The sequence below is a fragment of the Pleurodeles waltl genome, chromosome 8 (assembly GCF_031143425.1).
Source record: "Pleurodeles waltl isolate 20211129_DDA chromosome 8, aPleWal1.hap1.20221129, whole genome shotgun sequence".
NCBI classification, from domain to species: Eukaryota; Metazoa; Chordata; class Amphibia; order Caudata; family Salamandridae; genus Pleurodeles; species Pleurodeles waltl.
The window spans coordinates 183,534,970-183,562,222 of NC_090447.1; the positions used below are offsets into that span (position 1 = coordinate 183,534,970).

The 27,253-nt window shown below is 44.7% G+C and overlaps 1 protein-coding gene across 8 annotated transcripts in view; it reads right to left on the reverse strand.

Moving 5' to 3' along the window:
- Positions 1-27,253, reverse strand: part of SYNJ1 (synaptojanin 1) — a 767,318-nt gene that overhangs the window by 634,344 nt on the left and 105,721 nt on the right. For all 8 annotated transcript variants that reach the window (XM_069204034.1, XM_069204040.1, XM_069204035.1 and 5 more), the window contains exons 7-8: positions 19,348-19,409; positions 4,630-4,726 (exon numbers count right to left, since the gene is read on the reverse strand). In XM_069204034.1, coding sequence (XP_069060135.1) covers positions 4,630-4,726; positions 19,348-19,409 — 159 coding nt within the window. The remainder of the gene's footprint in view (positions 1-4,629; positions 4,727-19,347; positions 19,410-27,253) is intronic.

Genomic DNA, 27,253 nt, shown 5'->3' on the forward strand with positions numbered 1-27,253 from the left:
GCACTTTGCTAAAAACAGCTCTATTTTCTGTGATGTGTCCACGTTGTGTTTTGGGGCATATACTGTCGCGGGCGCTAGGCCTACCCTCACAAGTGAGATATCATTTTTATCGGGAGACTTGGGGGAACATAGAATAGCAAAACAAGTGTTATTGCCCCTTGTCTTTCTCTACATTTTTTCCTTCCAAATGTAAGACAGTGTGTAAAAAATAAGTCTATTTGAGAAATGCCCTGTAATTCACATGCAAGTATGGGCACCCCGGAATTCAGAGATGTGCAAATAACCACTGCTTCTCAACACCTTATCTTGTGCCCATTTTGGAAATACAAAGGTTTTCTTGATAGCTATTTTTTACTCTTTATATTTCAGCAAATGAATTGCTCTATACCCGGCATAGAATGAAAACCCACTGCAGGGTGCAGGTCATTTATTGGTTCTGGGTACCTAGAGTTCTTGATGAACCTACAAGCCCTATATATCCCCGCAACCAGAAGAGTCCAGCAGACATAACGGTATATTGCTTTCGAAAAATCTGACATTGCAGGAAAAAGTTACAGAGTAAAACGTAGAGAAAAATTTATGTTTTTTTCACCTCAATTTCAATATTTTTCTTTTTCAGTTGTTATTTTCTGTAGGAAACCCCTGTAGGATCTACACAAATTACCCCTTGCTGAATTCAGAATTTTGTCTACTTTTCAGAAATGTTGCGGTTTCTGGGATCCAGCGTTGGTTTAATGCCCATTTCTGTCACTGACTGGAAGGAGGCTGAAAGCACAAAAAATCGTAAAAATGGGGTATGTCCCAGTAAAATGCCAAAATTGTGTTGACAAATTGGGTTTTCTGATTCAAGTCTGCCTGTTCCTGAAAGCTGGGAAGCTGGTGATTTTAGCACCGCAAACCCTTTGTTGATGCCCTTTTCAGGGGAAAAACCACAAGCCTTCTTCTGCAGCCCCTTTTTCCAATTTTTTTGAAAAAAACGAAATTTTCACTGTATTTTGGCTAATTTCTTGGCCTCCTTCTGGGGAACCCACAAAGTCTGGGTACCTCTAGAATACCTAGGATGTTGGAAAAAAAGGACGCAAATTTGGCGTGGGTAGCTTATGTGAACACAAAGTTATGAGGGCCTAAGCGCGAGCTGCTCCAAATAGCCAAAAAAAGGCTCGGCACAGGAGGGGGAAAAAGGCCTGGCAGCGAAGGGGTTAATCAACGGAAAAGAAAAATATATTTGTTTCTCAAAAGGTAGGGGCCATTTTCGTTCGAGCCTCCATTCTCTAAAATTAGGTGTATTTATCTTATCAATTTACACACAGCTAGTAGATCCACTACCAATAATTCACAAGGGAGAGAACTGCAGAAGATCTTTTCACTACCCCAAAGTAGTCATTTTCACAATAGGTTTACATAAACACTAGGGTTACTGCCAACAAATAAACAATCAAAACTGTTCAGTTTCATGACATTCTGCCAGCAGATGAACCGAAATGTCCTCTTAATGGCATTTATTGAATCCGAAGCATTTGTGGGATTTAAATGTTGGAACCTTAGTTGGAATATAACACACCTCAGTTAAAATATTGAGTCTTCAAGTAGTTGTATGGATTTAGGTAATTATAATTTAACGTTTCAATAATTTCCATATTGTGGTTCTCAAAAATTTCATTTTTCCAGGCTTACCTTTCTGATTCATTTAAAATGTATCAACAACACAAAGTAATACTGAACTAGCTTTTTCAGTATTAATTGCATCATACAAGTCTACTGTATTTGATGATACAAGGCCATCAAGGCCCTCTTCCTTTGAATTTATGACTCCAAGTCTCTCTTTCCCAATTTAGGAAATTCCTTAACACCTGATTAACCATTACTACTAGTTGTCCTATTTCTATACCCCTATTAACAGTTAAATAGCGCCAAGCAGCTGAATGATAATGTTGCACTCTACAAAAATCGAATGCAAAATAGAGAGATAGAGGTAATAGTAGCTTTAAACATTTCCTAGAGCAGGAGGTTTATACTGATTGGTTTTTATAAAAAGATACCAAATTACGTTAACTCAAACAAGCATTGGCAAAGCCAATAGGTCCCTGCAATAGCTTGAGCTTTGGGCCTTTGAAAACTCTGAGGCATTTGATACAAGTACAGTACTCGCTACTCCTCTGCACATCATAAGGGAGATGGCAACTCAACCTTCTGAAGGACATGTCGCCCACCATCGTCCACACAATGTATGCGGCTGGGAACCACCAACCCATCCCACAACGGTTCTCTGTACCCTCCCTACGGCAGAACCTACGTAACACGATGTCCGGGGCATGTCTCCTCGCTCACAAAACAGTAACAGGGAACTGGGTGAAAGGCCTAGCTCTCATCCTCTATCACAATATGAAAAGAGTCACTAAGACGCACAGGAAGGCTGCTCAAAGGGGGGGCCCTCGTAAGAACAGCGAAGGCTGATGAGACCGGGCCCGGATCCATGTGGGGTGTACAGCAGAAGAAAGAAGCAAAAACAGGGCATGACTCGCACGGCGGTGGGGAAAAAAGACTGACCTGATAGAGCCAATGAACGGCAACACTGCCACAGGCTGCTAACGCCAGCCTCGCAAGCCTACAGGAACTTCTGATGGTGTCACACAAAGTGCAGCGGAATTGCGGCCGTTCAACCTACTGAAAGGAAATGGAAGTGAAAGGGATGAACTTCAAGTCGAAGGAGGCGTGCAGGATCGTGTGCCTTTCCATCTGCTGAACACACTGAAGAGACAGACGAGTCGTGCAGTGCGTTGCGAAGTGACATAGAATAAAAGGAAATGTTACTTTCCATGATGGAGTACATGCTAAGCCAAGTGCAATGAAAGGAGCCTGTAGTCTCGGCGCTGCTGGCCCACTGATGTCTTTGATAGGGGTCTGGATACTGTTCCCACATGGTATCATTTTTCTAACACTTGAAATCTGTTTTACTTTGCGACTTAGACAGCCATAAAGCTAATGCTGCTGAATTAACACCGCTTAGCAATTTTGAACCGCCAGTGGTTTATCTTCTCCCGATCGGAGCTCTAATGGCTTAAAGTGTGGGCCGACCGGTCATCCATTTAAAAAAGTGAAAAAGTAGTCCCGAGACAATGCTTAAAAAATGACTGCAGCGCATGTTAACAGTAGCTGGCCGATGCACTCAGAGAGGAGTAAACACGGGAAAAGGTATGACGTATGCATACCCTTGACAAATGGGGAGAACGCAAAATGGAGCAACGATATTGCCAGCAAATGGGAAGTGATGGGCCAGCTTTTAGCCCACAATATAGACACAGCATGTCTCAATTCAAGCCACCTACAGCCAAGTCCTGAAAAACATTAACACGTACACCTATTCAGGAGAAGTGAGAACAAAAGAAGCAAAGCTAGAGACGGTCAGTATGGAAAGCATGTTTGGGACAGATGGGGAGGGGTAAGTGGTTGCAAAAAAGAGTCACAACCTTTTTTCTACCATTTGCAAAAAAAGGTTTTTTCTTCAACCAACTCCATCAAGGAGCACACTATCAGTGTGTGGTCACAGGAACTGACAGTTCTTTGAGTATTTTAAGCATTACACACTTGGTTTCAGAAGCATCCAAAATAGGAGTCAATGCATAAATGTTGCTTGCCCTTTGTAGGAGGAACTTATATTCCCTGTTTGTCTTTCAAACGCAACCAACCCACTACCCTCCCTGCCCAATCAGACTGAAGGTGCTCTCAATATTCAGTTTAGGGATAGAATCTGTTTTGATGTATGCTAATTTAGTGTCAAATCATGTTTTATTTTTACTAACTAGAGCACAAAAAGACACCATAGTCAATCATTCATGTGTTTAGCAGGTACAGGGGGTAGGTCAGCAGTAACTATCTTTAAGAACTAAGGAGGTGATTTATTTTTTGGAGGACAGAGTAAATTACTTTGCCTCTATGGTGAAGACGCTGTCAACCTAATTTATAAATGACCAATAACCAGGTTGTCATTTATAAAAAATTTTTAAAAAAACATTGGCAGGAACCACCTTCATAGAGGATCCTGGCAATGTACATTAGTGTAGAGTAATTTATTTTCTTTACGAAAGGAAAATCCTGAAACTGAATTTTCTTTTTGTACAGAAAAACCATATAATGGTCCTCTCACCATGGGAGTCTTCTCTCATGGCGAGGGGGGATTTTAATGTTTTTACTGTTTTCTACCACTAGGCTTTAGCTGGCGGTAAGAAACAGTATAAAATGTCTACAGGTCCGCTCATCAGCCATGGCCAAATTGAAGGTCCGCACGCAAGTAAATCGGGTGGGTGAACCTTCATGTTGGTGGTATGTATGCTCCATCGCTGTTGCTGTCACTGTTACCATACATACTGCCAACATATAATTCACCCAGAAATATATTTCAGGCAGATTTAGAGCAAATTGTATTAGAAACACAGAAAAGAAGGCTGATTCTGGGATGAGGAGTTAAAAAATTTACTTCTCTGGAAATGAGTCCCTGCTATATGCAAAATAAGTGCAGCTCAAATGTAAAAGTACTTGTTGAATAACTTCACATTTTACTGAAATATTTCTCATTACACTAAAATTAATGCAAAGCGCCAATATTATTCAATTGTATAACTACATACATACTTGGAAGGCTTTGCTCAGCATGGTTTCTCCTTCTTTCGCTCCAAGCAGATTTACTATTACTTGCCTCCCATATAATCTCTTCAGTGTTCGAAAATGCCTGTTAACAGCATAAAGAAAGAGAAAACACATATTTAATTTATAAAAAATAAAAATTATAAAGAACGACTTAAATGTAAGTGGATGAAACTTAGCACATGCAGTGTTCTGTTTAATCTCCGCCCAGAGATTATCTGGTGAAGACTTCGCACTGCCAAGTTGTAACATGTACCACTGCGTTATTTTTTTTACAGGTAATAAAACTGTATGCACAACAATTTTATCTGTATCACGTTCATATAACTCTTGCTACATACAGACAAGTGATGAGAAAAAAGAGTTTGGGAGATGGAATGAAAATGTCACTTACCCAGTGTACATCTGTTCGTGGCATCAGTCGCTGAAGATTCACATGTTGTGCATAGCCCGCCATCTGGTGTTGGGTCGGAGTGTTACAAGTTGTTTTTCTTCTTAGAAGTCTTTTGAGTCACGGGACCGAGGGACTCCTCCTCTTTGTCTCCATTGCGCATGGGCGTCGACTCCATCTTCGATTGTTTTCCCTGCAGAGGGTGAGGTAGGAGTTGTTTGTTAGTAATAGTGCCCATGCAATGGAGTGAATAAGTATGTCCCTAACTAAGATTGAATATATTTACAAATGTACAAAGTTGCAGCTAACTTCCAAACGGCTACAGGCTCCCGGGGAGGTGGGTGGGCACATGTGAATCTTCAGCGACTGATGCCACGAACAGATGTACACTGGGTAAGTGACATTTTCAGTTCGATGGCATCTGTCGCTGTAGATACACATGTTGTGCATAGACTAGTAAGCAGTTATCTCCCCAAAAGCGGTGGCTCAGCCTGTAGGAGTGGAAGTAGTCTGAAATAAGGTTCTTAGTACGGCTTGACCTACTGTGGCTTGTTGTGCTGATAACACGTCCACACAGTAGTGCTTGGTAAATGTGTGAGGCGTAGACCATGTGGCTGCCTTACATATTTCGTGCATTGGAATATTCCCTAGGAAGGCCATGGTAGCGCCTTTCTTTCTGGTTGAGTGTGCCCTTGGTGTAATGGGCAGTTGTCTTTTTGCCTTAAGGTAGCAGATCTGGATGCACTTAACTATCCATCTGGCTATACCCTGTTTCGAGATTGGGTTTCCTGCGTGAGGTTTTTGAAATGCAATAAACAGTTGTTTAGTTTTCCTGATGTTTTTAGTTCTGTCGATGTAGTACATTAGTGCTCTTTTGACGTCTAATGTATGTAGTGCCCTTTCAGCTATGGAATCTGGCTGTGGGAAGAACACTGGTAGCTCTACCGTTTGATTTAGGTGGAACGGTGAAATAACCTTTGGCAAAAATTTAGGATTGGTCCTTAGGACTACTTTATTTTTGTGTAGTTGGATAAAAGGTCCTTGTATTGTAAATGCCTGAATTTCACTTACTCTTCTTAGAGATGTGATGGCGATGAGAAATGCAACTTTCCAGGTTAGGAATTGTATTTCGCAAGAGTGCATAGGTTCAAAGGGTGGACCCATGAGTCTGGTTAAGACGATGTTAAGGTTCCATGAAGGAACGGGTGGTGTCCTTGGTGGTATAATTCTTTTGAGGCCTTCCATAAATGCTTTAATGACAGGTATCCTAAATAGTGAAGTTGAATGGGTAATCTGCAGGTATGCAGATATTGCTGCTAGGTGTATCTTAATGGAAGAGAAGGCCAGGTTCGTTTTTTGTAAGTGTAGTAAGTAACCCACTACATCTTTTGGAGATGCGTGTAATGGTTGAATTTGATTATGATGGCAATAGCAAACAAATCTTTTCCATTTGCTTGCATAGCAGTGTCTAGTGGATGGTCTTCTGGCTTGCTTTATGACTTCCATACATTCTTGTGTGAGGTTTAAGTGTCCGAATTCTAGGATTTCAGGAGCCAGATTGCTAGATTCAGCGATGCTGGGTTTGGATGCCTGATCTGTTGGTTGTGTTGCGTTAACAGATCTGGCCAGTTGGGCAACTTGACGTGGGGTACTACTGATAGGTCTAGCAGTGTTGTGTACCATGGTTGCCTTGCCCACGTTGGTGCTATCAGTATGAGTTTGAGTTTGTTTTGACTCAATTTGTTTACTAGATATGGAAGGAGAGGGAGAGGGGGAAAAGCGTACGCAAATATCCCTGGCCAGTTCATCCATAGGGCATTGCCTTGAGACTGCCTGTGTGGGTATCTGGATGCGAAGTTTTGGCATTTTGCGTTCTCCTTCGTTGCAAATAAGTCTATTTGAGGTGTTCCCCAACGTTTGAAGTAAGTGTTTAGAATTTGGGGGTGAATTTCCCACTCGTGGACCTGTTGGTGATCTCGAGAGAGATTGTCTGCAAGCTGATTCTGGATCCCTGGAATAAACTGTGCTATTAGGCGAATGTAGTTGTGAATTGCCCATTGCCATATTTTTTGTGCCAGCAGGCACAGCTGTGTCGAGTGTGTCCCCCCCCGTTTGTTTAGATAATACATTGTTGTCATGTTGTCTGTTTTGACAAGAATGTATTTGTGAGTTATGAGTGGTTGAAATGCTTTTAATGCTTGGAAAACTGCTAGTAGTTCGAGGTGATTTATATGCAGCTTTCTTTGATGTACGTCCCATTGTCCTTGTATGCTGTGGTGACTGAGGTGTGCTCCCCACCCTGTCATGGAAGCATCTGTTGTTATCACGTATTGTGGCACTGGGTCTTGGAAAGGCCGCCCTTTGTTTAAATTTATGTTGTTCCACCAAAGAAGCGAGAGGTATGTTAGGCGGTCTATCAACACCAGATCTAGAAGCTGACCCTGTGCTTGAGACCATTGTGATGCTAGGCACTGTTGTAATGGCCGCATGTGCAACCTTGCGTGTGGGACAATGGCTATGCATGAGGACATCATGCCTAGTAGTCGTAATATCATCTTCGCTTGTATTTTTTGTGTTGGATGTATTGGTATGTGGAAATACGCGTCTTTGAGATCTAAGGTTGTCATGTAGTCCTGTTGCTTTAGCAATGGTAACACTTCTTGTAGCGTGACCATGTGAAAGTGTTCTGATTTGATGTAGGTGTTTAGTGTTCTGAGGTCTAGGATTGGTCTCAGTGTTTTGTCCTTTTTTGGTATTAGGAAGTACAGGGAATAAACTCCTGTGTTTATTTGTGTCTTTGGTACTAGTTCTATTGCGTTCTTTTGCAATAATGCTTGAACTTCTATTTCCAGAAGGTCTGAATGTTGTTTTGATAAATTCTGTGCTTTTGGTGGTATGTTTGGAGGGATTTGCAGAAATTCTATGCAATAACCATGTTGGATAATTGCTAGGACCCAAGTGTCTGTAGTTATTTCCTCCCATGCTTGGTAATACTGACCTATTCTTCCCCCCACTGGTGTTGTGTGGAGGGGATGAGTGACATGTGAGTCACTGTTTGGTTGTAGGGGTTTTGGGGCTTTGAAATTTTCCCCTATTCCTAGGGTATTGTCCTCTGTATTGGCCCCGAAAGCCTCCCCTTTGGTACTGTCCCTGGTAGCTGGACGGTGTGGCCTGTGAGGTGCTGGCTTGTGTGGCTTGACCCCGAAACCCCCCTCTAAAGGATGTTTTGCGGAAGGTGCTGTAAGTGCCTCTGCTCTGCGGGGAGTAGAGTGCGCCCATGGCTTTAGCAGTGTCAGTGTCCTTTTTGAGTTTTTCCAATCGCCGTGTCCACTTCTGGTCCGAACAGTTGTTTCTCATTGAATGGCATATTGAGCACTGCCTGCTGAATCTCTGGTTTAAAACCAGACGTTCGTAGCCATGCGTGCCTTCTGATAGTCACAGATGTGTTAATTGTTCTTGCAGCTGTGTCCGCTGCATCCATAGAGGAGCGTATCTGATTATTAGATATGTTCTGTCCTTCCTCAACCACCTGTTTCGCCCTCTTTTGTAGCTCTTTGGGTAGATGCTCAATGAGGTGTTGCATCTCGTCCCAATGGGCTCTGTCATAGCGCGCAAGTAGTGCTTGAGAGTTTGCGATGCGCCACTGGTTTGCAGCCTGTACTGCGACTCTCTTTCCGGCTGCATCGAACTTGCGGCTCTCTTTATCTGGGGGCGGTGCATCCCCAGATGTGTGGGAGTTGGCTCTCTTGCGAGCTGCTCCTACTACGACGGAATCTGGTGGCAGCTGTGAGCTGATGAAAACAGGGTCTGTGGGAGGTGCCTTATATTTCTTTTCCACTCTTGGTGTTATTGCTCTACTCTTGACCGGCTCCTTGAAGATTTCCTTTGCGTGCCGAAGCATTCCTGGGAGCATAGGCAGGCTTTGGTAGGAGCTATGGGTGGAGGAGAGGGTGTTGAATAAGAAGTCATCCTCGACTGGTTCCGAGTGTAGGGACACGTTGTGGAACTCTGCTGCCCTAGCCACCACTTGTGAGTATGCTGTGCTATCTTCCGGTGGTGAGGGCTTTGTAGGGTACGCCTCTGGACTGTTGTCCGACACTGGGGCGTCGTATAAGTCCCAAGCTTCTTGGTCCTGATCACCTTGGCTCATGGTGGTGTGAGCTGGGGAATGTGACGGAGTTTGTGCCGGTGAAACGTTAGTTACAGGTGGAGGAGAGGGTGGCGGAGTTACCTTTTGAGAGGGTGGCGGAGTTACCTTTTTCACCATTTTTGTTTGTGGTGCTTGATCTGATTGAAACTCCAGTCTCCTTTTTCTCCTAATAAGGGGAAGGGTGCTTATTTTCCCTGTTCCTTCCTGTATAAAAATAAGTTTCTGAGTGTGGTCCACTTCGGTGGATTGCAACTCTTCCTCAAATCTATGCTTTCGCATCTGAGAGGACAGTGATTGCTCCTCTGAATAGGAACCGGTAGGTGGGTCGGTTGCGGGTTGTTTTTGCACCGAAACCCTGTCTGTACTCTTTTTCGGCTCCGAAGTGACCTTCTTCTTTTTCGGAGTCGAACCCTCTCGGCGTCGATCTTCCTCGGTGCCGCTGTCTCTGCGTCGAGCAGTTTCGGCTCCGATATCTCGGCGTCGATGTTTTTCAGCAGCACTTTCTCGGTCCCGAGAAGGCTGTGCGCCGGTGTCTCGACCGGAGTCGGACGATCTCAGCACCATTTCGGCCTTTTTCGGTGCCAATGGTCGGTCACCGAATTTATGGGTCGAGCCATGGCCTGGTGGCAGTGGCGTCCCCTGGGCCTTGTCACTTTTCTTGTGTGCTGGCTTCGACGTCTTACTCACAGTTTTTTGGTCGTCGAATTCTTCAGAGTCCGAATCATTGATCGAGAAGGTTTCTTCTTCCTCTTGTTCCTCGAACTCTCGGTGAGCTGTCGGCGTGGACGCCATCTGCAGTCTTCTGGCTCGACGGTCACAGAGTGTTTTTCGGGACCGGAACGCACGACAGGCCTCGCAAGTCTCTTCACTGTGCTCAGGCGACAGGCACAGGTTACAGACCAAATGTTGGTCTGTATACAGGTATTTGTTGTGGCATTTAGGACAGAAACGGAACGGGTTCCGTTCCATCAGCGTTGTTTTACACGCGGTCGGGCCGACCAGGCCCCGAAGGGGGATCGAAAACTACCCCGAAGGGTACCGGAGCTCTTCACTCTTCGATTCGGTGTCGATCCTAACTAAGCCGATCCCGAACGCAACAATACCGACGTAATTTTTCAGATATTTAGCTAACTTTCCGTTCCGAAACCCGGAGCGAAAGGAACACGTCCGAACCCGATGGCGGAAAGAAAACAATCGAAGATGGAGTCGACGCCCATGCGCAATGGAGACAAAGAGGAGGAGTCCCTCGGTCCCGTGACTCGAAAGACTTCTTCGAAGAAAAACAACTTGTAACACTCCGACCCAACACCAGATGGCGGGCTATGCACAACATGTGTATCTACAGCGACAGATGCCATAGAACGTATTATTACGAGCTTCAAAACTTCGCCTGCAAATTAAAAAAAAATACCCAAAACATTTCTTAATTTATGAGGAATATGTATGAACTGGTTTGGCTGTGCTATAAATACCTTCCGAATCAACAAGGAAAGCTCAACACAGTCTGCCCACTTGTGATGCAAAGCCACCTAGCACTTTTGGGAGCAATTCAAACTTTGGATCCAGAATACATGTTACAATTACACAGTGGTCGTCTCCCACTTTATTGCATGGACAAATACTTCGATTTATTGAGCCAGTGTTTCCTAGCACTGTCACTTAAGTTGAATTAAGGATGTGCCTGTTAGCCATTACCCAGAAAAGGTACACTTGGCAAAGGGGAGCCTGATTATCAGGCTGCTGCAGAAGTGGGTAGCAGAGCAGGACGCGGTCTAGTCACATAGAGTGCCTGAATCCTAGGCTGAGCTATGCCACTAGGCCTCCCCATCCGAAAACCCTCCTTCCGTGCTTATACAGACCAATGAAAACGTGAGTTATAACAGGGGAGATTCTTAGTGCTCGGCCATCTTGAGATCATGAGACCTCTTTCTAGGTACTCCTCCAAGCACACACTATTGCTGCATTGATATTACATTCAAGCAGCAGTTTGCATCTTTTAGGAGGCATGCAACAATTTCATGCATTAGACTTCATTGCAAACAATTAAACAGCAAACATAACAATCACATTTTCATTAGCTGTTACCTAAATTAAAAGGAAAGAAAAATGAAAATACAGGGCCCGTGTGTTGTTTAAGCCTGCAAGTTCTTCCATACCATAAGAGGGACAGCAGATACAATATTATAGGTTATATACAGATGCAGAAGAGGTCTGGTATTAGGCAACTTGATTATCCTACTCTTATACCCACAACTGTAAATGCCTAGAATGATTTTGTAGGAGAGGCGAAAGGGGCAAGCTGACAGCAGTTCTTCAGGTCCACCACGTTATTCAAAAGATCTGCCCCATTTTATAATCGCTGCACCTCTATGCCCTTTAACATCTTCAATAACAGTGAATGTCCTGGTGTATTGTGGCACAGCAACGCTAAGACACTAAAACACCAAAGTGAAAATGCCATACCAAAAAATGAAGGAAAAAGCCCAAAAAGAATTGGAGGTCAAGCTTTGCAGCACAAAAAACTCTGCTCTAGTAGAGGTTTGAGTTCTACCATTGCTCCAGCACTCCATAAACAAGGCAGGAAGTTTCATGGGCTATTTAAACACCCAACCAACACTTCCATGCACCGCATCTTGAACGAATACCTACATTCCAGCTATGCAATTGAAGCACAGCTGGACATGTACACGGGACTGACATAGCATTTTTAAGAAGTTTCCTAATTTTATTACCAAAATAAGAACTGTTGAACGAACATAGGTGCTCAGTCGAAGAAGTGAAGAACTTGTTTCACAACAAAAATATGTAAATGCTATTCCGCCACTGGTGCGTGGTTGTACAAAAAGGTGACAACATAGCCATCTGGCTAACATGCACCCTTGCAATAAAACTTGGGCGCATACTGAAAACATACTGTTCTTGAAAACAGTTGTGATTGGCTATATTAGCGAAAGCACTGTTCATCCATAATCTGAGCGATATTAGTGCCAGGTCAAACGCAAGCTTACAGGAAACAAAAACACATTTTAACTCTGACCCATACCTGAACTGAAAAAGCTTTGATGACTCTGGAATCACCACACATAGCCTTTTGCTCACCTACATTCAAGTTAAGTGTGCAAAACTCCTCTCTTGATCTACCAAAGTAGTAATGGTTGGATTTTGCATAGTGGGATTTACTTACACAAAATTTTTGCCAGTTGTTATGGTCTAAGTTTATAAACTACTGAGTGGTTTATCTTGTCAAACCTATAATTAATGTGTTCCTTCTGTTGGACTTTGGAGTTGTTTAAACTTCCAATATTCTACGGGGAGTTAGTTGTCACCTTGGTGGAGAAGTGGCAGGACTGATTATCATTGCTTCAATACCCAAGAAATAAAACAATATATATTCTTCAACAACATGGATACCATCTTTACAGTGACAGTGAGGATGGGCTTGGTACAAAAGAGTTTGCAGCAGATTATTTCGTTCATCCCTAATGAATAATGAACATATGGATTAAGATAATATGGAAGAAAAATGTATGGACAGTGCAATAGGTCTGGTCAGCGAAGTATTGGATGGAGTCTTGAAAGAAGATGAATGGATGGAACAACTGATTATGGATAATAATTTTAAATTGGTTATGGAGTATGCTTGGAAAGGTTGGCCAACTCCCAATAATACATCTATTGCATAGTAGCTAATGAGTTATCATTTGATAAAGGTTTGGTAACAACAATTGTTTTGTTAGTCGTGCTGGCGGGACTGCGTGAATAAATGATTCAATAGGCACACACTGGTCACACCGGCATACAGGTCATGAGAAGAGGCATAAATGAGGATTTTTGGTGGCCTGGAGTTGACAGATATATAGACTAGAACTTTGAAATTGTACATTTGGCTTATTTATTTTTATACACTTTATCAAACAGTTAATATTTAATTTTCGAAGTAATTGCAGACCCCCTGAGTAGGTTTTGCGAATCCCCTGGGGTCCCTGGGCCACAGGTTGGGAATCACTGCTCTATATCTTTGTTTTGGCAAATGAGAAAGAGGTTAGGTTTTGAATAGCGAAGTGACAGTTACTGATCACAAACTAAAGAAAAGTCCTGTTCTTCCGCTGAATCAGCATGTGAAATTATGGGGGTCATTCTGACCACGGCGGTCATGGACCGCCGGGGCCAGGGTTGGCGGGAGCACCGCCAACAGGCTGGCGGTGCCCCGCAGGGCATTCTGACCGCAGCGGTTTTGCCGCGGTCAGAAGTGGAAAACCGGCAGTCTCCCGCCGGTTTTCCGCTGCCCTTAAGAATCCTCCATGGCGGCGCAGCTCGCTGCGCCGCCATGGGGATTCTGACAGCCCATACCGCCATCCTGTTCCTGGCGGTTCGCCCGCCAGGAACAGGATTGCGGTATGGGTTGTCGTGAGGCCCCTGCAGTGCCCATGCCAATGGCATGGGCACTGCAGGGGCCCCCGTAAGAGGGCCCCACTTTGTATTTCAGTGTCTGCTTTGCAGACACTGAAATACGCGACGGGTGCCACTGCACCCGTCGCACCTTCCCACTCCGCCGGCTCAATTCTGAGCCGGCATCCTCGTGGGAAGGTGTTTTGCACTGGGCTGGCGGGCGGCCTTTTGGCGGTCGCCCGCCAGCCCAGTGCAAAACCCAAAATACCCTCAGCGGTCTTTCGACCGCGGAGCGGTATTTTGGAGGGGGGAACTCTGGCGGGCGGCCTCCGCCGCCCGCCAGGATGAGATTCACCCCCTATGTGTCTTTCCAACCTAGAGTAGTCGGTGAAAAATCCTTCTGCAGTGGAGTTCTGATCTTTCAAAATGGACTCTATTCAAAACATTTACTTTTTTCAGAATGTTTGCAGAAACTTGATTTCTAAGTGATCTCCATCCTTCTGTCCTTTTCTACTGTTGCTGTTTTTGGCTGCATAATGTGCTTGCACAGCTGCTTTTGGAGGGGTAATTGTAGGTTTTGTTACATGTTCAACTTTTATAAGTGACTGCCCATATAGATCCGAAAAGCCCTCTGACCTGCTGCTGAAAAATTCTTCTCCTTTTCCGGGACGCAAACCACAGGGGTAAGGCACATAGCTTAGTCAGGATTCTGAGACTTCTGTTGTCAGGCTACTCTGCTGGATGGTTAACTTGATTGGTATGATGGAATATAGGCCGATACCTCCAGTACCAAAAACATGTCTTACACACTATGTGTGCCTCAAAGGATAGAAACAATGCCAGGTACCAGTTTCTTATCCATGTAACCATGTAACCAATGGTGCTGTCTCTTCTGAATGATTTTTTTTTTTAGTAGAGCTTCAGCAGTTTCTTTATCGACTTTGATAAAGGGAAAAGCAATGTCAATTATTTTGCCTATTGACTCTTTTTAATTAAGGGGCATTTTAAAATCTGTCCTAAACCTTTAGGGCCTGATTTAGATCTTAGTGGATGTAATACTGGGTCACAAACGTGATGGATACCCCTTCTGCCATATTACAATCTCCATAGGATATAATGGAATTGTAATATGGCAGACAGGACCCGTCGCGTTTGTGATGGAATATTACCCTCCCGAGATCTAAATCAGGCCCTTAGCCTAACACAACTGCTTGTATAACGAATGGCCATATGAACTGAGTACTTTCTGAAAGGAGACGGCAAGACTATGTTTACCAAGAACCAAAACTCATAAGGTCCACTGTGTCAGGGTTAATGCAGATTCCACTTACTCCCTTACTTCTACTTCAACTGCATTTTTCGAAAAGAAAATCTAACTTGCATCCAGACTTTGAAATCAATGCACAAGAAAATAATTATCATTAAAACACAATTTGAGAATTGAGAAATCGGTAGAACCGTGAAACACATATTGGCTGTGGTTTGTAAAGACTGGGCTGTTTACTCATTTGCTGTAAAGATTGCTGACAATTTATGGGAGTGGAGGGTACCCCCATCTTCTAATTCTCGCCTGGCTCCCCCTTTTTGTGTTGATAATATTAATTATGACAGCTCTGCATGTACCCTATGCTTCATGAACACTGCATAATACTTAGCATACACAAGTGTGTGGATATATATATATATATATATATATATATATATATATATATATATATATATATATATAGAAAATGTCACTTACACTGTTCGTGGCATGTAGTGCTGCAGATGCACATGCTGTGCATATCGTATCGCGCCATCTAGTGTTGGGCTCAGAGTGTTACAAGTTGTTTTTCTTCGAAGAAATCTTTTTTCTAATCACGGGATCGATTGACTCCTCTTGGTGATAGTGCACATGGGCATCGACTCCTCTGCCGGGAGTATTCTTAAATCTCCCACCAAACAGAAGCAAACATTAAGGGGGTCATTAAGAGTTTGGCGGACAGAAAAGGCCGTCCACCAATCTCCTGCGGTCAGGTTTTCACCAGTGTGGTCCCCTTCCCGTGGGCCCCATTATGAGTTTCCCGCTGGGTCGTGGGCTGAAACAGAGTTCCCGCCTGCTGGCCCAGCCCACAAAATTGATGCTGGCTCATAATTGAGCCGATGGCAAAGCTACAGTGCGCAGGGTACACCAGGACCAATTGTGCTTTTTAATGTCTGAAAACCAGACAGTGAAAAGCTCAACTGGGCTGGCCATGGAGGCCCCTGCACCGCCCATGCCAAGTGCATGGGCAGTTCAGAGGCCCCCGTGGGAATCCCTGCACCTCCTCTCCATCAGCTTTATATGGTGGGGCTATCACCATTTAATCGCCGGCGGAGAAGGGACTCGTAATCCCCATGGCAACGCTGCGCTGCTCTGACCTGGCGGATTAGGACTGCCAGCACCGCCAGACCGACTTTCAGTCGTAATCTGGTAGTCTGACCGTGGCACAAACGGCACAGTCGTAATGTCGCTGCCGACTGCCACACTGGTGGCGGTCCGACCACCACCGCAACCATGGTGGTCTCAAGTCCGCCACGGTCGCAATGACACCGTGAGTCTGCTCCCAAGTGGCGGGAAATTTAAAATACTCCTGTTGGCTGGGCAGCTTTGTGTTCTGTTTCCCTGCCTGCACTGATGCGGGCTGGGAAACAGAACACATACTACTCGTGCCTGGTGGGAGCATGCATAATTAACTGCTCTCTCTGTGCGGGAGCAATGCAGCTCCTGCACCATGTGAGGAGCCGGCTGAGACCATGAAGGCCCTGGCTTACCCCCCGCAGCCTCAACATGTTCCTTGACGGGTGTTCCGAGTGAACACCCAGGCACCCATCTAAAAACCATGAAGGCTGTAGGGGATGGGGTCATCCTGGCAAAAATAGGCTTAATAAAATACAGATAGCCATGGGGATGGGGCATCCAGGGCCCGAGAAGGCTCAGGAGGAGGGGTGTGCCTTTCCTCCCCTTTTTTTGCTGAATTAGGCCCCTGAGGGGGTGGGGTCATCGAAGCCAAATGCAGCCTTTTTTAATTTAATGTAGCTGGTGTTCCAGGGCCAAACAAGGCTTGGGAAGGGGGATTACAAGCCAGACTTCCCACAGAATTTGACACCCGGAATGGTGTCCTCAGGGCCCAAGGCGGCTCAGGGAAGGGGGGGCGCACACCCTGTTTAATTATATTTATCCCTAGGGATAACGTCTCCAGGGCATTTTAAGGCTTGGGGAGTGGGGACCATGTGGCATTTTCCCCTTTTGATTTGAATTTGGCCCGAAGGATTGGGTCCCCGGGGCCCAGAGGCCAACCCTACTCCACGCATGCCAAAAGCTGTGCATGACGTGGGGTTGACAGGCTGATAGGGGGTTGGCTGCACAGTTGGTGGCAGGCCAAACCATGTGTACAACCTCCTGCTGCGCATGGCCAAAGACCCCTGAGCCTTAAGGCAACTGTAACTCACGCCCTTGCGATGCACTGATAATTACCTCACATATTACATCATTTGCGGCATTTTCTATGGCATTGTGGATAATATCACTGCAACATATGCTATTAAGTTATTGGTGAGAAAACTGTGCTTGGTGAGGGTGGGAGTTATACTTATCGTAGGGCATAAGCTATAATTACTTGAGATAACTAACTATAACTGGTGAGCTTATGTGGTTTTAGAGTATAAAACATTACGGTTTTACATTTCACTTACCTATAAACTACTTTAACCTTTGTTCCTTTCAGTGAATTCAATATGTGTACACACACACACACACACATACCTAGCACAGTCACACACATATTAATTCTACATAAAACCATACCTTGATTAGTTGCCTGTGCTTGCAGAGAAACAATCAATTCAAATGCACATCCACAACTGCAACTGTGATTTCACATCCTTACAGTCTTTTCAGTCAGGTACTGTGGTCTAATGTGATAAACGCAAAAGACACGTCTATCCAAATCAATACTGTCTGGTGGTCTTAATCAAGGCCCATGACGATGCTGTCTCGGATACTGTTTTTTTGTTTTTTGTCAGCTTCACTAATTTGAATCTTTATTAATGGTCATAAAATATTTGTGATGTTCTGCACGTTTCCTCACATGTTCTGGAGACATCGTTTTTTTTAGCATTCTACAGATAGTGAAGATTTGAGATCTGCTTATAGTTGTGGCAGTTGTTTTTATTAAGAGTGGACTGCCAATCGACTTCTTTAAGCCTTTTTGCAGAGTTCCTCCTGTGCTTGGACACATTGAAGATGTGAGGATATGTGTCTGTAAGAAGAAGTACCTGGCATGCAAATGTGGGTATGACTTCCCTAGTAGTTTTGATGCTTGGATCTGTTCATTTCTTTCCTTCCTCTTTCATTCCACTGATTTGAAAGTAGAACATTAAGAGATTATAAAGAGGGAGAGTTGGAAAGGAAGGTGACGGCTTTAGATGTGTAATTATGTTTTTCTGAATGTTATTTTGAAGATTAAATGTAGGTTTGCAAAATACTGCAATACTGCACGAGGGGGGAAGAGGTGGAGAGGTTCCCAACGCTTCTGGGCTGATTAGCTCATGAAAAGTGATTCACTGATTACTTTATTCATGCAGATGGCGTAATATGACAGTGAGCTCTACGGACTCCTTTCTAAGACCCTTTGATACAAACCACCGGAACAGGTTCCTTCTGTAATTTGTTCGATCATATTTGGCAAGTTCTGTCTGTGCCGATTCTTGGACACCGTTCATCCTGATTTTGATGTCTTCTTTAGGAGTTCCAAACAAAAGCTAGGATAATAACATGAGGAGTTTGGCTTCAACACTGTGTGAGAAAACTAGGTCCAAGGTGTGCCCGGGCGTGTGACTGCAGTCCATTATAAACTAGTTGAAGTGCTAGGACCCTTTCTTCATAAGGTCATGTAGGTAGATTTAGGACATTTTGGAAGAAGGCTGGTGACAGTCATAAAACTCCATGTACTCTTCGCCTAAGCTTAAACTATTAACAATGGAATAAATAGAAAAAGTGTAACTCTATACCCTTTAAGCAGGCATTGGCTTAAAGATAAGTCACCAACTGCTTTTAGACGGACTTTCACTGTAAGAAACTGCCTCTGAATGTGTAGGAATTAAAAATATAAATTCTTCATAAAAACTATATTCTCTATAAACAATAGAGCGGGACACATGCACGATCCTTGGAATGAATACGCCCCTCAAGTTACAAGTGTAACCTATTTTGAATTCTGCTTACACTGCACTGTCAGGGCAGAAGAGAATTGGAGGTACGAAAAGCAATGGATTCTCAAATGACGAGTACGGTGGCAGAGTGCAATGCCACTCACTAAAACCATGTACTACACGACACATTTGCAACTTTTACACTTTATAATCTGACACTTCCAAAAATTGATTATTTTAAGCGTTTATATTTACAGTTAATGAAAAATGCAGTTTATTTTCCAACTATACAAGTAAGGTAACGGTCTCACAGAAGCATTTTTCACTAAAGTTGCATGTTTTAGTTGAACATTGAATAGTATTGTTGTATCCTAAGCTACATTCTGAAATCGTTTTTTTATTTATTGGTTTTGTGCCTCGAATATCTACCAAGAAATATATTTTTTAAAAGGTCTGCGCTAAAGGCGTTAATCCTGGTTGGATGATCTGTATGTGCCATCCAGACTCAACAAAGCTCATCATTTGTGAATAGAACAAGAGTATATTGTATAGCAAAGTTAAAGCAATTAAAATTTGTAAAAACAAATTAAAACAATTGTACCTGTCAAATGCCGGTGCATTGGCTTCAAATCCCCTGGACATCCTTACTCGATGGGATCCAACCTGTCCCAAGAAAAGTATATTTAACGTAATTCCTTTATTGAGACAAACAGAAAATACTTATACACATTTTGAAATGTTGATTTAATGTTTAGAAATGTGCACTCCTCCATTAGCCCATGTTTTAATATTTGTGATTATATTACAGCTTATAAAACTCCGGCATTTACTGTGTGGAAAAAAAGTTACTTTCGGTAACGATCCTTTTGGATTCTGCAGGCTTCTCACCGTAGCATAATCCCAAGAGTCTGACTGGATACAGAGTTCAATGATCTCACGCCGCTGATAGAGGGCTCTGACTTTGTAACAATGCCAGAAGTGGCGCCAGGTGAGCGCAACGTCAGTGTCATCCATTTTTGCCAAACTATACATAAAACTGATGAATGGAATGCCTGAATTAATCTCCGCCACTGTTAACTACCATTTAAGGGTGAAACCGGTCCTAGGTTGTACGCATTCCAGTTCAGGGAGGACCTGGCTTGGCAGTTCGGGCTAGACAGTTCCCACTGGAGCAGGGTCTAGACTGATTTGCATTTGGCTTGGTCCATACTGAGGTGGACTGATGGGGATGCGGCCCGAGCGATTGCCAGTGGCTGAGATTAATTCAAGCATTCCATCCATCACCTTGTTTTTAGGGTCGAGCGCACAAGCGCTCTGTCCCTGTTGTAATCTGTCTTTGGGCTTTTAACCACACCCATATCACGCCTGTCACTTTCATTGGTTTGTTGGCTTGCCTTTTAAAATCTGTCTGATTTCATTAGTGTGAGGTATGGATAGGCCATGCCTTTTTTGGTGTTTAGCCCTCCTCAAGTGCACAGGCCAACTACTGAAAAAATAGGAGGCTCCATGTTTTCATCCTGGTTTCTGCACTACTTTATCTTTTTATTTTCCATGCAGCGCAATCGTGCTCGGTTTTACATAGTGCGATTGCACTAGGTTTTTTGGTTTTCAATTTCAGTGTAATAGCACTGGGTTTTATATAGCGCAATCACGCTCATTTTTTTCTTTACATTTATATGGCAAGAAAAGTCCAGTTAGGAGTTCACAAGTCTAATCGCTCTAACTCGAGCAAATGCGAGACCCGTTGCATTGCAAATGCTTGTTGCATTTGCTGCCCTAAGTGCGACAGGTGTGCCCAGACGTGGGTCTCTGGCTCACTGTGCCACTGAATTCAAGCTAAACATGGCTGACGAAGGGTGATACCCTGAAACTGGTCCATGGATGCTTATTTCCGGTTCAGCGAGGACCTGGCTTGGGAGTACGGGCTGGACTGTTCCCATGGGGAGAAGGGTCAAGACTGATTTGCATATGGTGGGGCCAAACTGGGGTAGAACGGTGGGCAAAAAAACTACGGATTGGGATGTGGTCTGAGCAATTGCCAGTGGCTGAAGTTAATTCAGTACATCATCTTCTTCTTGTGCATTTTTTAAAAGCCTTCAAAGCAAAAGGATAAACTAGAAATGACAGAGTGGTGTAGTATTGAAATACATATTTGGGATCTTATTAAACTTTACATATAACACAGCCAGCAAATGGGGGTGAGAAACCAAATTGTCAGATTAAAAAAAAAAAAAAAAAGTGGTGAACAGCTGAGAGGAGCTTAAGACCAGCAACTCATTGACCTTTCTAGCTGAAGTGATCACTATTAAAAATACAGTTTTTAGAGTCAAATTTCGTAACTGACAAGAACTTAAGAAAGTGAGAAAAAGCATGAGGTCCCACTGAGGCACAACAAAAGGAGTTGGTGGATACAGATTAGTACATCCCTTCACAAAACCCATCACAATCAAATGAAGTTGTTCTATCTCCCAGAGTAAGCCGATTTAGTGGGGGGACAATGAACTGAGATGGAGACATCTACCTCCTTGGCTGCAGCTGGAAGGGGGTCATATGTCCCCACTCACTCTCTAGGCATGAAGGTGGAGGCCTCAGAGATTGGAATGCAGTACCATTCCCTCTGACTGGGAGAGAATAGCAGGTCTGAATGGCAGCTTTAGTGGGCGACATAGTGAGAAACGTAGACGGTCTGCATACCACACCCTCTTTGCCCAATCCTGTGTGATGAGAATGACTTGAGCCAGATCTTAGCAAATCTTCCTGAGAAACAGAAAACTCAAGGGTATCAGGGGGGACGTGTGGTGTAGTTGAAAGGTCTACATCAACTGAATGAGTCCCCAAAGGCTCCCTTCAATGTATACTCAAGGACATAGAACTGCTGTCAGTGAGCATTTTCTGAGGAGGTGAAGAAGCCCACATGAGGAATGACCCAAGTGGACAAGATCTCCTGGACTACCTCTGGTAGAAGTTGACAACTGTGATAGACAAGATGACATCACTTCAGGCTGCCAGCTCTGACATTTAGAGACCCTGTTGGGCAGTTGTCGATAAACCAGATCTCTTGGCGGTGCGCCTAAGATCATGGTCACAACATTTCTATGCAACAGATTTGAGACCTTACTCCACCCTAGCATGTTCATGTACAGCATCGCTGTAGTGTTGTCTGACAAGGTATGGAGAGATTGACTTTGGATGGAGGGGAGAAAGGTCTGGAGCGTCAGCTGAATCACCCACAATTCCAGCAAGTTGATGTGAAGAACCTGCTCTTCTGGAGACCAGGGCCCTCTGATCTCCAGATCAGTTGGCCACCCTAGAGTGGAGACATCTGCCATTCACATTGCTATGGTTGAAGGGAGAGTGAAGCCCATCCAGTAGCGCAGGTTTGCCTCGTTCCCACTCAAAGGGCCACATGTACACAAATTAGGTTTTGCGAGTTGCAAAACCTGATGTGCAACAGTGTCAATGACACTGTTTGCGATTCCCAATGGGGTTGCAAATGACCTTCCTCATGAATATTCATGGGGTAGGTCGAAATTTGCGACCCCATTGGGAATGGCCGCTTTCACAGGGATGGTGACCCACTGGAGACAGCAGTGTGACTTCTTTTAAATAAAGCAGTTTTTTTTTTTTTTTTTTAATGCAGCCTGTTTTCCTTAAAGGAAAATGAAATGCATTTCAAAATCAAAAATTAAAAATGTTGTTTTCATTTTTTCAGAGCAGGCACTGGACCCATATTGGATCCACTGCTTGCAGAGGCACCCTTGCAGGGCCCTCAAGTGCTAACATGCTTGCGTGACTAGGAGAATGCAGGGAGCCAGCAGACTTAGCATTCACAGGACTTTCAGGACTGGGATCCTTGCACATTGCTGAAGAAAGGGCCCATTTCCTGGATGTCTGCAATCCTCGCAGATGTAGCAAAAGTGCAGAGAAGGGTGATGTCCAAAACTGACAACATGAACAGCTTTCATTGGGATGGCCTCAGGTGAGATTTGGACTTAATGACTGAAAACCCTAGTCAAACACCACTTCTGGTGAGCCAGTTTTGATTACCCAGTTGTTCAAGTGCGGGAAGATTGGTATGAACAAACTTCCGAGATGGGCTGCAACCACTACCATCACCTTTGTGAAGACTCCAGGTGCTGATGTCAAGCTAAATGGTACCACTGCAAATTGGTAGTGAATATAATCACCACAAAGTACAAATACTTCAGATGAGAATGCAGATCTGGGATGTAAAAATATGCATCCTTCAGGTCGAGTGACACCATCCAGATTCCCACTTCCAACACCAATACCTTCTGAGCTAGGGTCAGCAACTTCTCTTTTCTGAGGAAAAAATAAATTCCTTTGAGTTCAGGATCAGACACAGACCTCTGCCCTTCTTGGGAACAAGGAAGTATCAGAAGTGGCATTCATGTCCCATTTCCTGCTCTGGCAGGAGCTCTACAGCTACGTTCTGTAGGGGTGCTGCCACTTCTTGTTGCAGGATGGAGAGGTTGTCCGGAGGGGGAGCTGAGAAAGATGAGCATAGGATGTTGGTGGAGCCTGTAGAAAGGGAAGGGCTGTACCTCTTTTCACAATTTGAAGGACACACTGGTCCAAAGTAATGGTCTTCCAGATTACCAGGAACAAGGGCATGCACCCTCCCAAAGGATACACATGGATTTAGGTCAGTGAATTAGACTTGCCTGTCTGGTGATGTAGTTGAGCAGGGGAGGAGGAAGAGGCTTGTTAGGAGGATTGGCAGTCATCTGATTTGTCTGACCAGCGAGTGGAATTTGCTTCTGCTAGCTGTGGGCAGGAAGGGCTGGCATTACCGAAAGGAGAACCCCCTAATGAATCCACGAAGAAGCAGAAATGGATGGTAATCCCTGGTCGCGTGGCAAATGTAATCCCAAGGGCAGGCGGTTGCTTTGCTGGCCTTGAATCTCTCCAGGGCAGAATCTGCATTGTCCCCAAAAAGGCATGTTCTGTTAAACAAAAAGTCCACAAAATTGTCTAGGACATCTAGGGAAAAGGTTGATGTGCAGTGCCAGGCATGTCTTTGAATGATGATTTAGATACCCATCACCCAAGCCACTAAGTCAGCAGTGTTCAGTCCAGATTGTAGGATATGCTGTGATGCATTCTGGCAATCATGGACCACTGTTCGGCAGTGCGCCCTTACATCCTCTGGAACATGCGCCAGAACTATTTTGGCCTTGTCCCACAAAGCGAGTGTACCGTGTTAGGTACCATTAAGTGGTCAGAGCCATACTACCCACTGAAAAGTTATTTTTCCTCAGTTCTCCAGGAGCTTAGAGTCTCTGACGGAGGGAATAGTAGGGAAGGTCCCAGCCAACTGACCAGAGGAGCATGAGGCTTGGATGATCAAGCTCTGTGATGGATGAGTGGAAAGCTAGGGCAGGTCACCTAAAGCAGGGGGTAACATCTTGCTAAGAGTCTATTAACAGCCAGCGAGGAAGAGTGTTTCTCCCAAGCTGCCAGAACCGGGTTCAATATGCAGCACTGAAGGGCAAGAGGGTCTTCGCTGTTGGTGCTGCAGGAAGGAGAGCTTCAATGAGAAAGTTAGGCTTACTTCCACGAGTGGAAGCTGCAGTTCTAGGACTTCAGCAGTCTTCCTTCCACGAGCAAGGAAAGACATTACTTATAGAGTTGGAGGCCCACGGGGAGTGGGATGAGCTGGCTCCACAAGGATCAACTCCAGCCGAGAGCATGAGGATCCTGTGGGAGTCGGAGGGCGTCTAGGTGACTCACATTTATGTTTTCTATGAGTCTTGTGTTTCCTGTGCTAAATATCTGAAGAGTGGATGGACGGCAATTTGGAGTGCTGCCTCTAATGGCAACAGTTCCGCTTTTCCTTCCTGGCTTGGCCAACGAAGACCTTAGCCTCACGTTCCTTGGTGACCATTGGGTGTATACAGTGGAGGTCAGAAATTGATGTCTGTCTGTCACAGTCCCTGCAGGGCTAAAAGCCTGGGCACCAATGCCACCTTTTGCCACTTCTGACATTGCTATGAAGCCAGCACCCTCTACAGGTAACACGAGAGCTTTGAAGTTTCCGGGCTGAATCGGGACTTATTCTACAAGTCAGAAATACTTAGGTAGAAGTATCCATCGCAATACTCAATTACTTAAGCTGATATGTCAAAAGTTTTGTTGCATAAACAATAATTCATCGACTTATTAAGTGATTCAGCTCATATGGGCATCCAAGTCCCTGTAGTCTTTATATCCATAGATTTTCTAACAGCACTGTAACAACTGTAATCACATTCTGAAAATTAAAATACATTTTATGTCTGCGCACCCCTGACATAAAAGGTCAGAAAAGGTCTTAACAATAAATATCCAGCTACATTTATTTTGATACTATCGATCAAGGTAGTGACACATTAGTAAAATAAAAATATGAGACTGCATGAGAAAAGGAAAACATACAAATTCCTGAAATCTTATCTACTAGAACTATCTTCTTCATGGGGCGTGGTGAGCGGCACTGTGCACCAGAGGGGAGGAACCGCACCAGCGCTTCCCCCACGTGCCTCCTTGATCACTGCTGGGTATAGCAGAGTGGGCTGCAAAGCCTGTGGCCTGAGGCTGAGACAGTGACTGGTCCCCCTGTCCACAAGCCCATGATGAAAGGTGCGGCGGCACTCAAGGCCTGAGAGGACCACACAGGTAAGGTTGTGAAAGCCAGAGAGCATAAGTGGCTGCAGAGGCAACCGGGGGAGTGTAGATAGGCATGAGAGGGCACAGCTGCTGGTTTGCAATCGAACTGAACCACAAGTGGGCAAGTGTTGTGCTTCTGCTGCAACTGCCTGCACCTGCCTCGTCTGCTGAGAGCTGTGGAAGGAACTGCGGCTGTGCACCCCTCGATGACAATTCAATTACAATGCACTCCACTATGAGGTCGGGGAAAAAAGCTGGGCATCTGTTGGCATGACTGGGACGATGCACCCAGATGGACAGAGACAAATACCAGTACAGGAGAGGTGACAGTCCAGCAGTTTGAGCAGTGTTACCCGGCTCTCTATGCACCCCGACCGTAAAGGAAGAAATTATAGCTATAGGGCTGGGACTCCCGCAACTGGACAGGGATGCGGTGGAGACACTGGAGGGGGATTTCACACTTGGGGAGCTTTCAGAGGCACTGAGGGCCATGAGTAATGGGAAAACTGTGGGCCCCATGGGTTACCAAACAGATATATTTGAGAGGTTGGGGGATCTGGTAGACCCCAACCATTGCTCGTGTTCAAGGACTCCCAGGCATGTGGAATAATTTCCCAAGATCTGTGTCATGCCCTGATAATGGTAATTTATAAAGAGGGGAAGTCAAGGTATGAGTGCGGATCCTATCACCCCATCTCCGTGCTGAAAATTGAGATTCAGCTCTTGGCCACTATCCTGGCTCGCAGATCTAATGGAGTGAGTGCCATGCTGATCCATCAAGACCAAACAGAGTTCATAAAATGCCTCTCAATGCAACAGAACATCAGACACCTTCACAACTGGCGAGACCTAGTGAGAGATGCCTCCCGCCCTTTGGCAGTCATCTCCACAGACGCTGAGAAGGCATTTGACTTGATCTATTGCACTTATTTCTGTGCGGTGCTGAGGCAATTCAGCTTCGGCTCCCACTTTTGTAGCTGGGTGCCCATAGAGACCGTGAGGATTAATGCGGGTGATCTCTGCACCGTTCCTGCTAGGACCGGGCACCAGGCAGGGTTGCCACTGTCCCCTCTATTATTTGCTCTGTGCATCATACATCTGGCTTGATGGGTCAGGGTACTGACCTTGGTCCGGAGCCATGGCAGACAAAATCTCCCTTTGTGTGGATAAAATCCTGTTATACCTTCCAGAGCTGGAGGTATCCCTGAATCCCATACTGGGAAGGGGGGGGAGTACTTTGGAGATTATTCAGGGTACAGAGTAAACTGGGGCAAGTCAGTTCTACTTAAGGTAAGCCTATGGGATTGAGACATGGTAATTCCACCTCCCTATGGGTAACCACTGAGGGCTTTAGGTACCTAGGTAGTTATATTATGCAGGGCTCAGGGCGTTTCTGGGAGGAGAACCTGGACCCACTGTTGGTGCACTTACAGGAAAATGTGTCCAGATGGAGGAAGCTCCCCCTCACCTTTCTTGGTTGGGCCACCATTCAAAAGATGTTTACACTTCCAAACTACTATATGTTGGCATGGGCAACTTTGGCAGCATGGGACAAGGCTAAATCCCAAGTGGGATGGAAGGGGAAGGTTGCTAGAACCACACCGCTTTGGGTGGGAGACATTCTGCATGAGGTAAACAAGTTACAAGGCTTTGGTCGATGGAAAGTAAGTCGCATAGTTTGGCTAGGGGATGTGATGGTTGATGGGGCACTCAAATTGTTTGCCTGCTTACAAGAGAAATACAGCCACTCACACACGCAGCACTGCAAATATACCCAGCTCTGACATACTCTCCATGTGGAGACAGTGGACTGGGCTTCCTTGTCAGATGCACTCCAG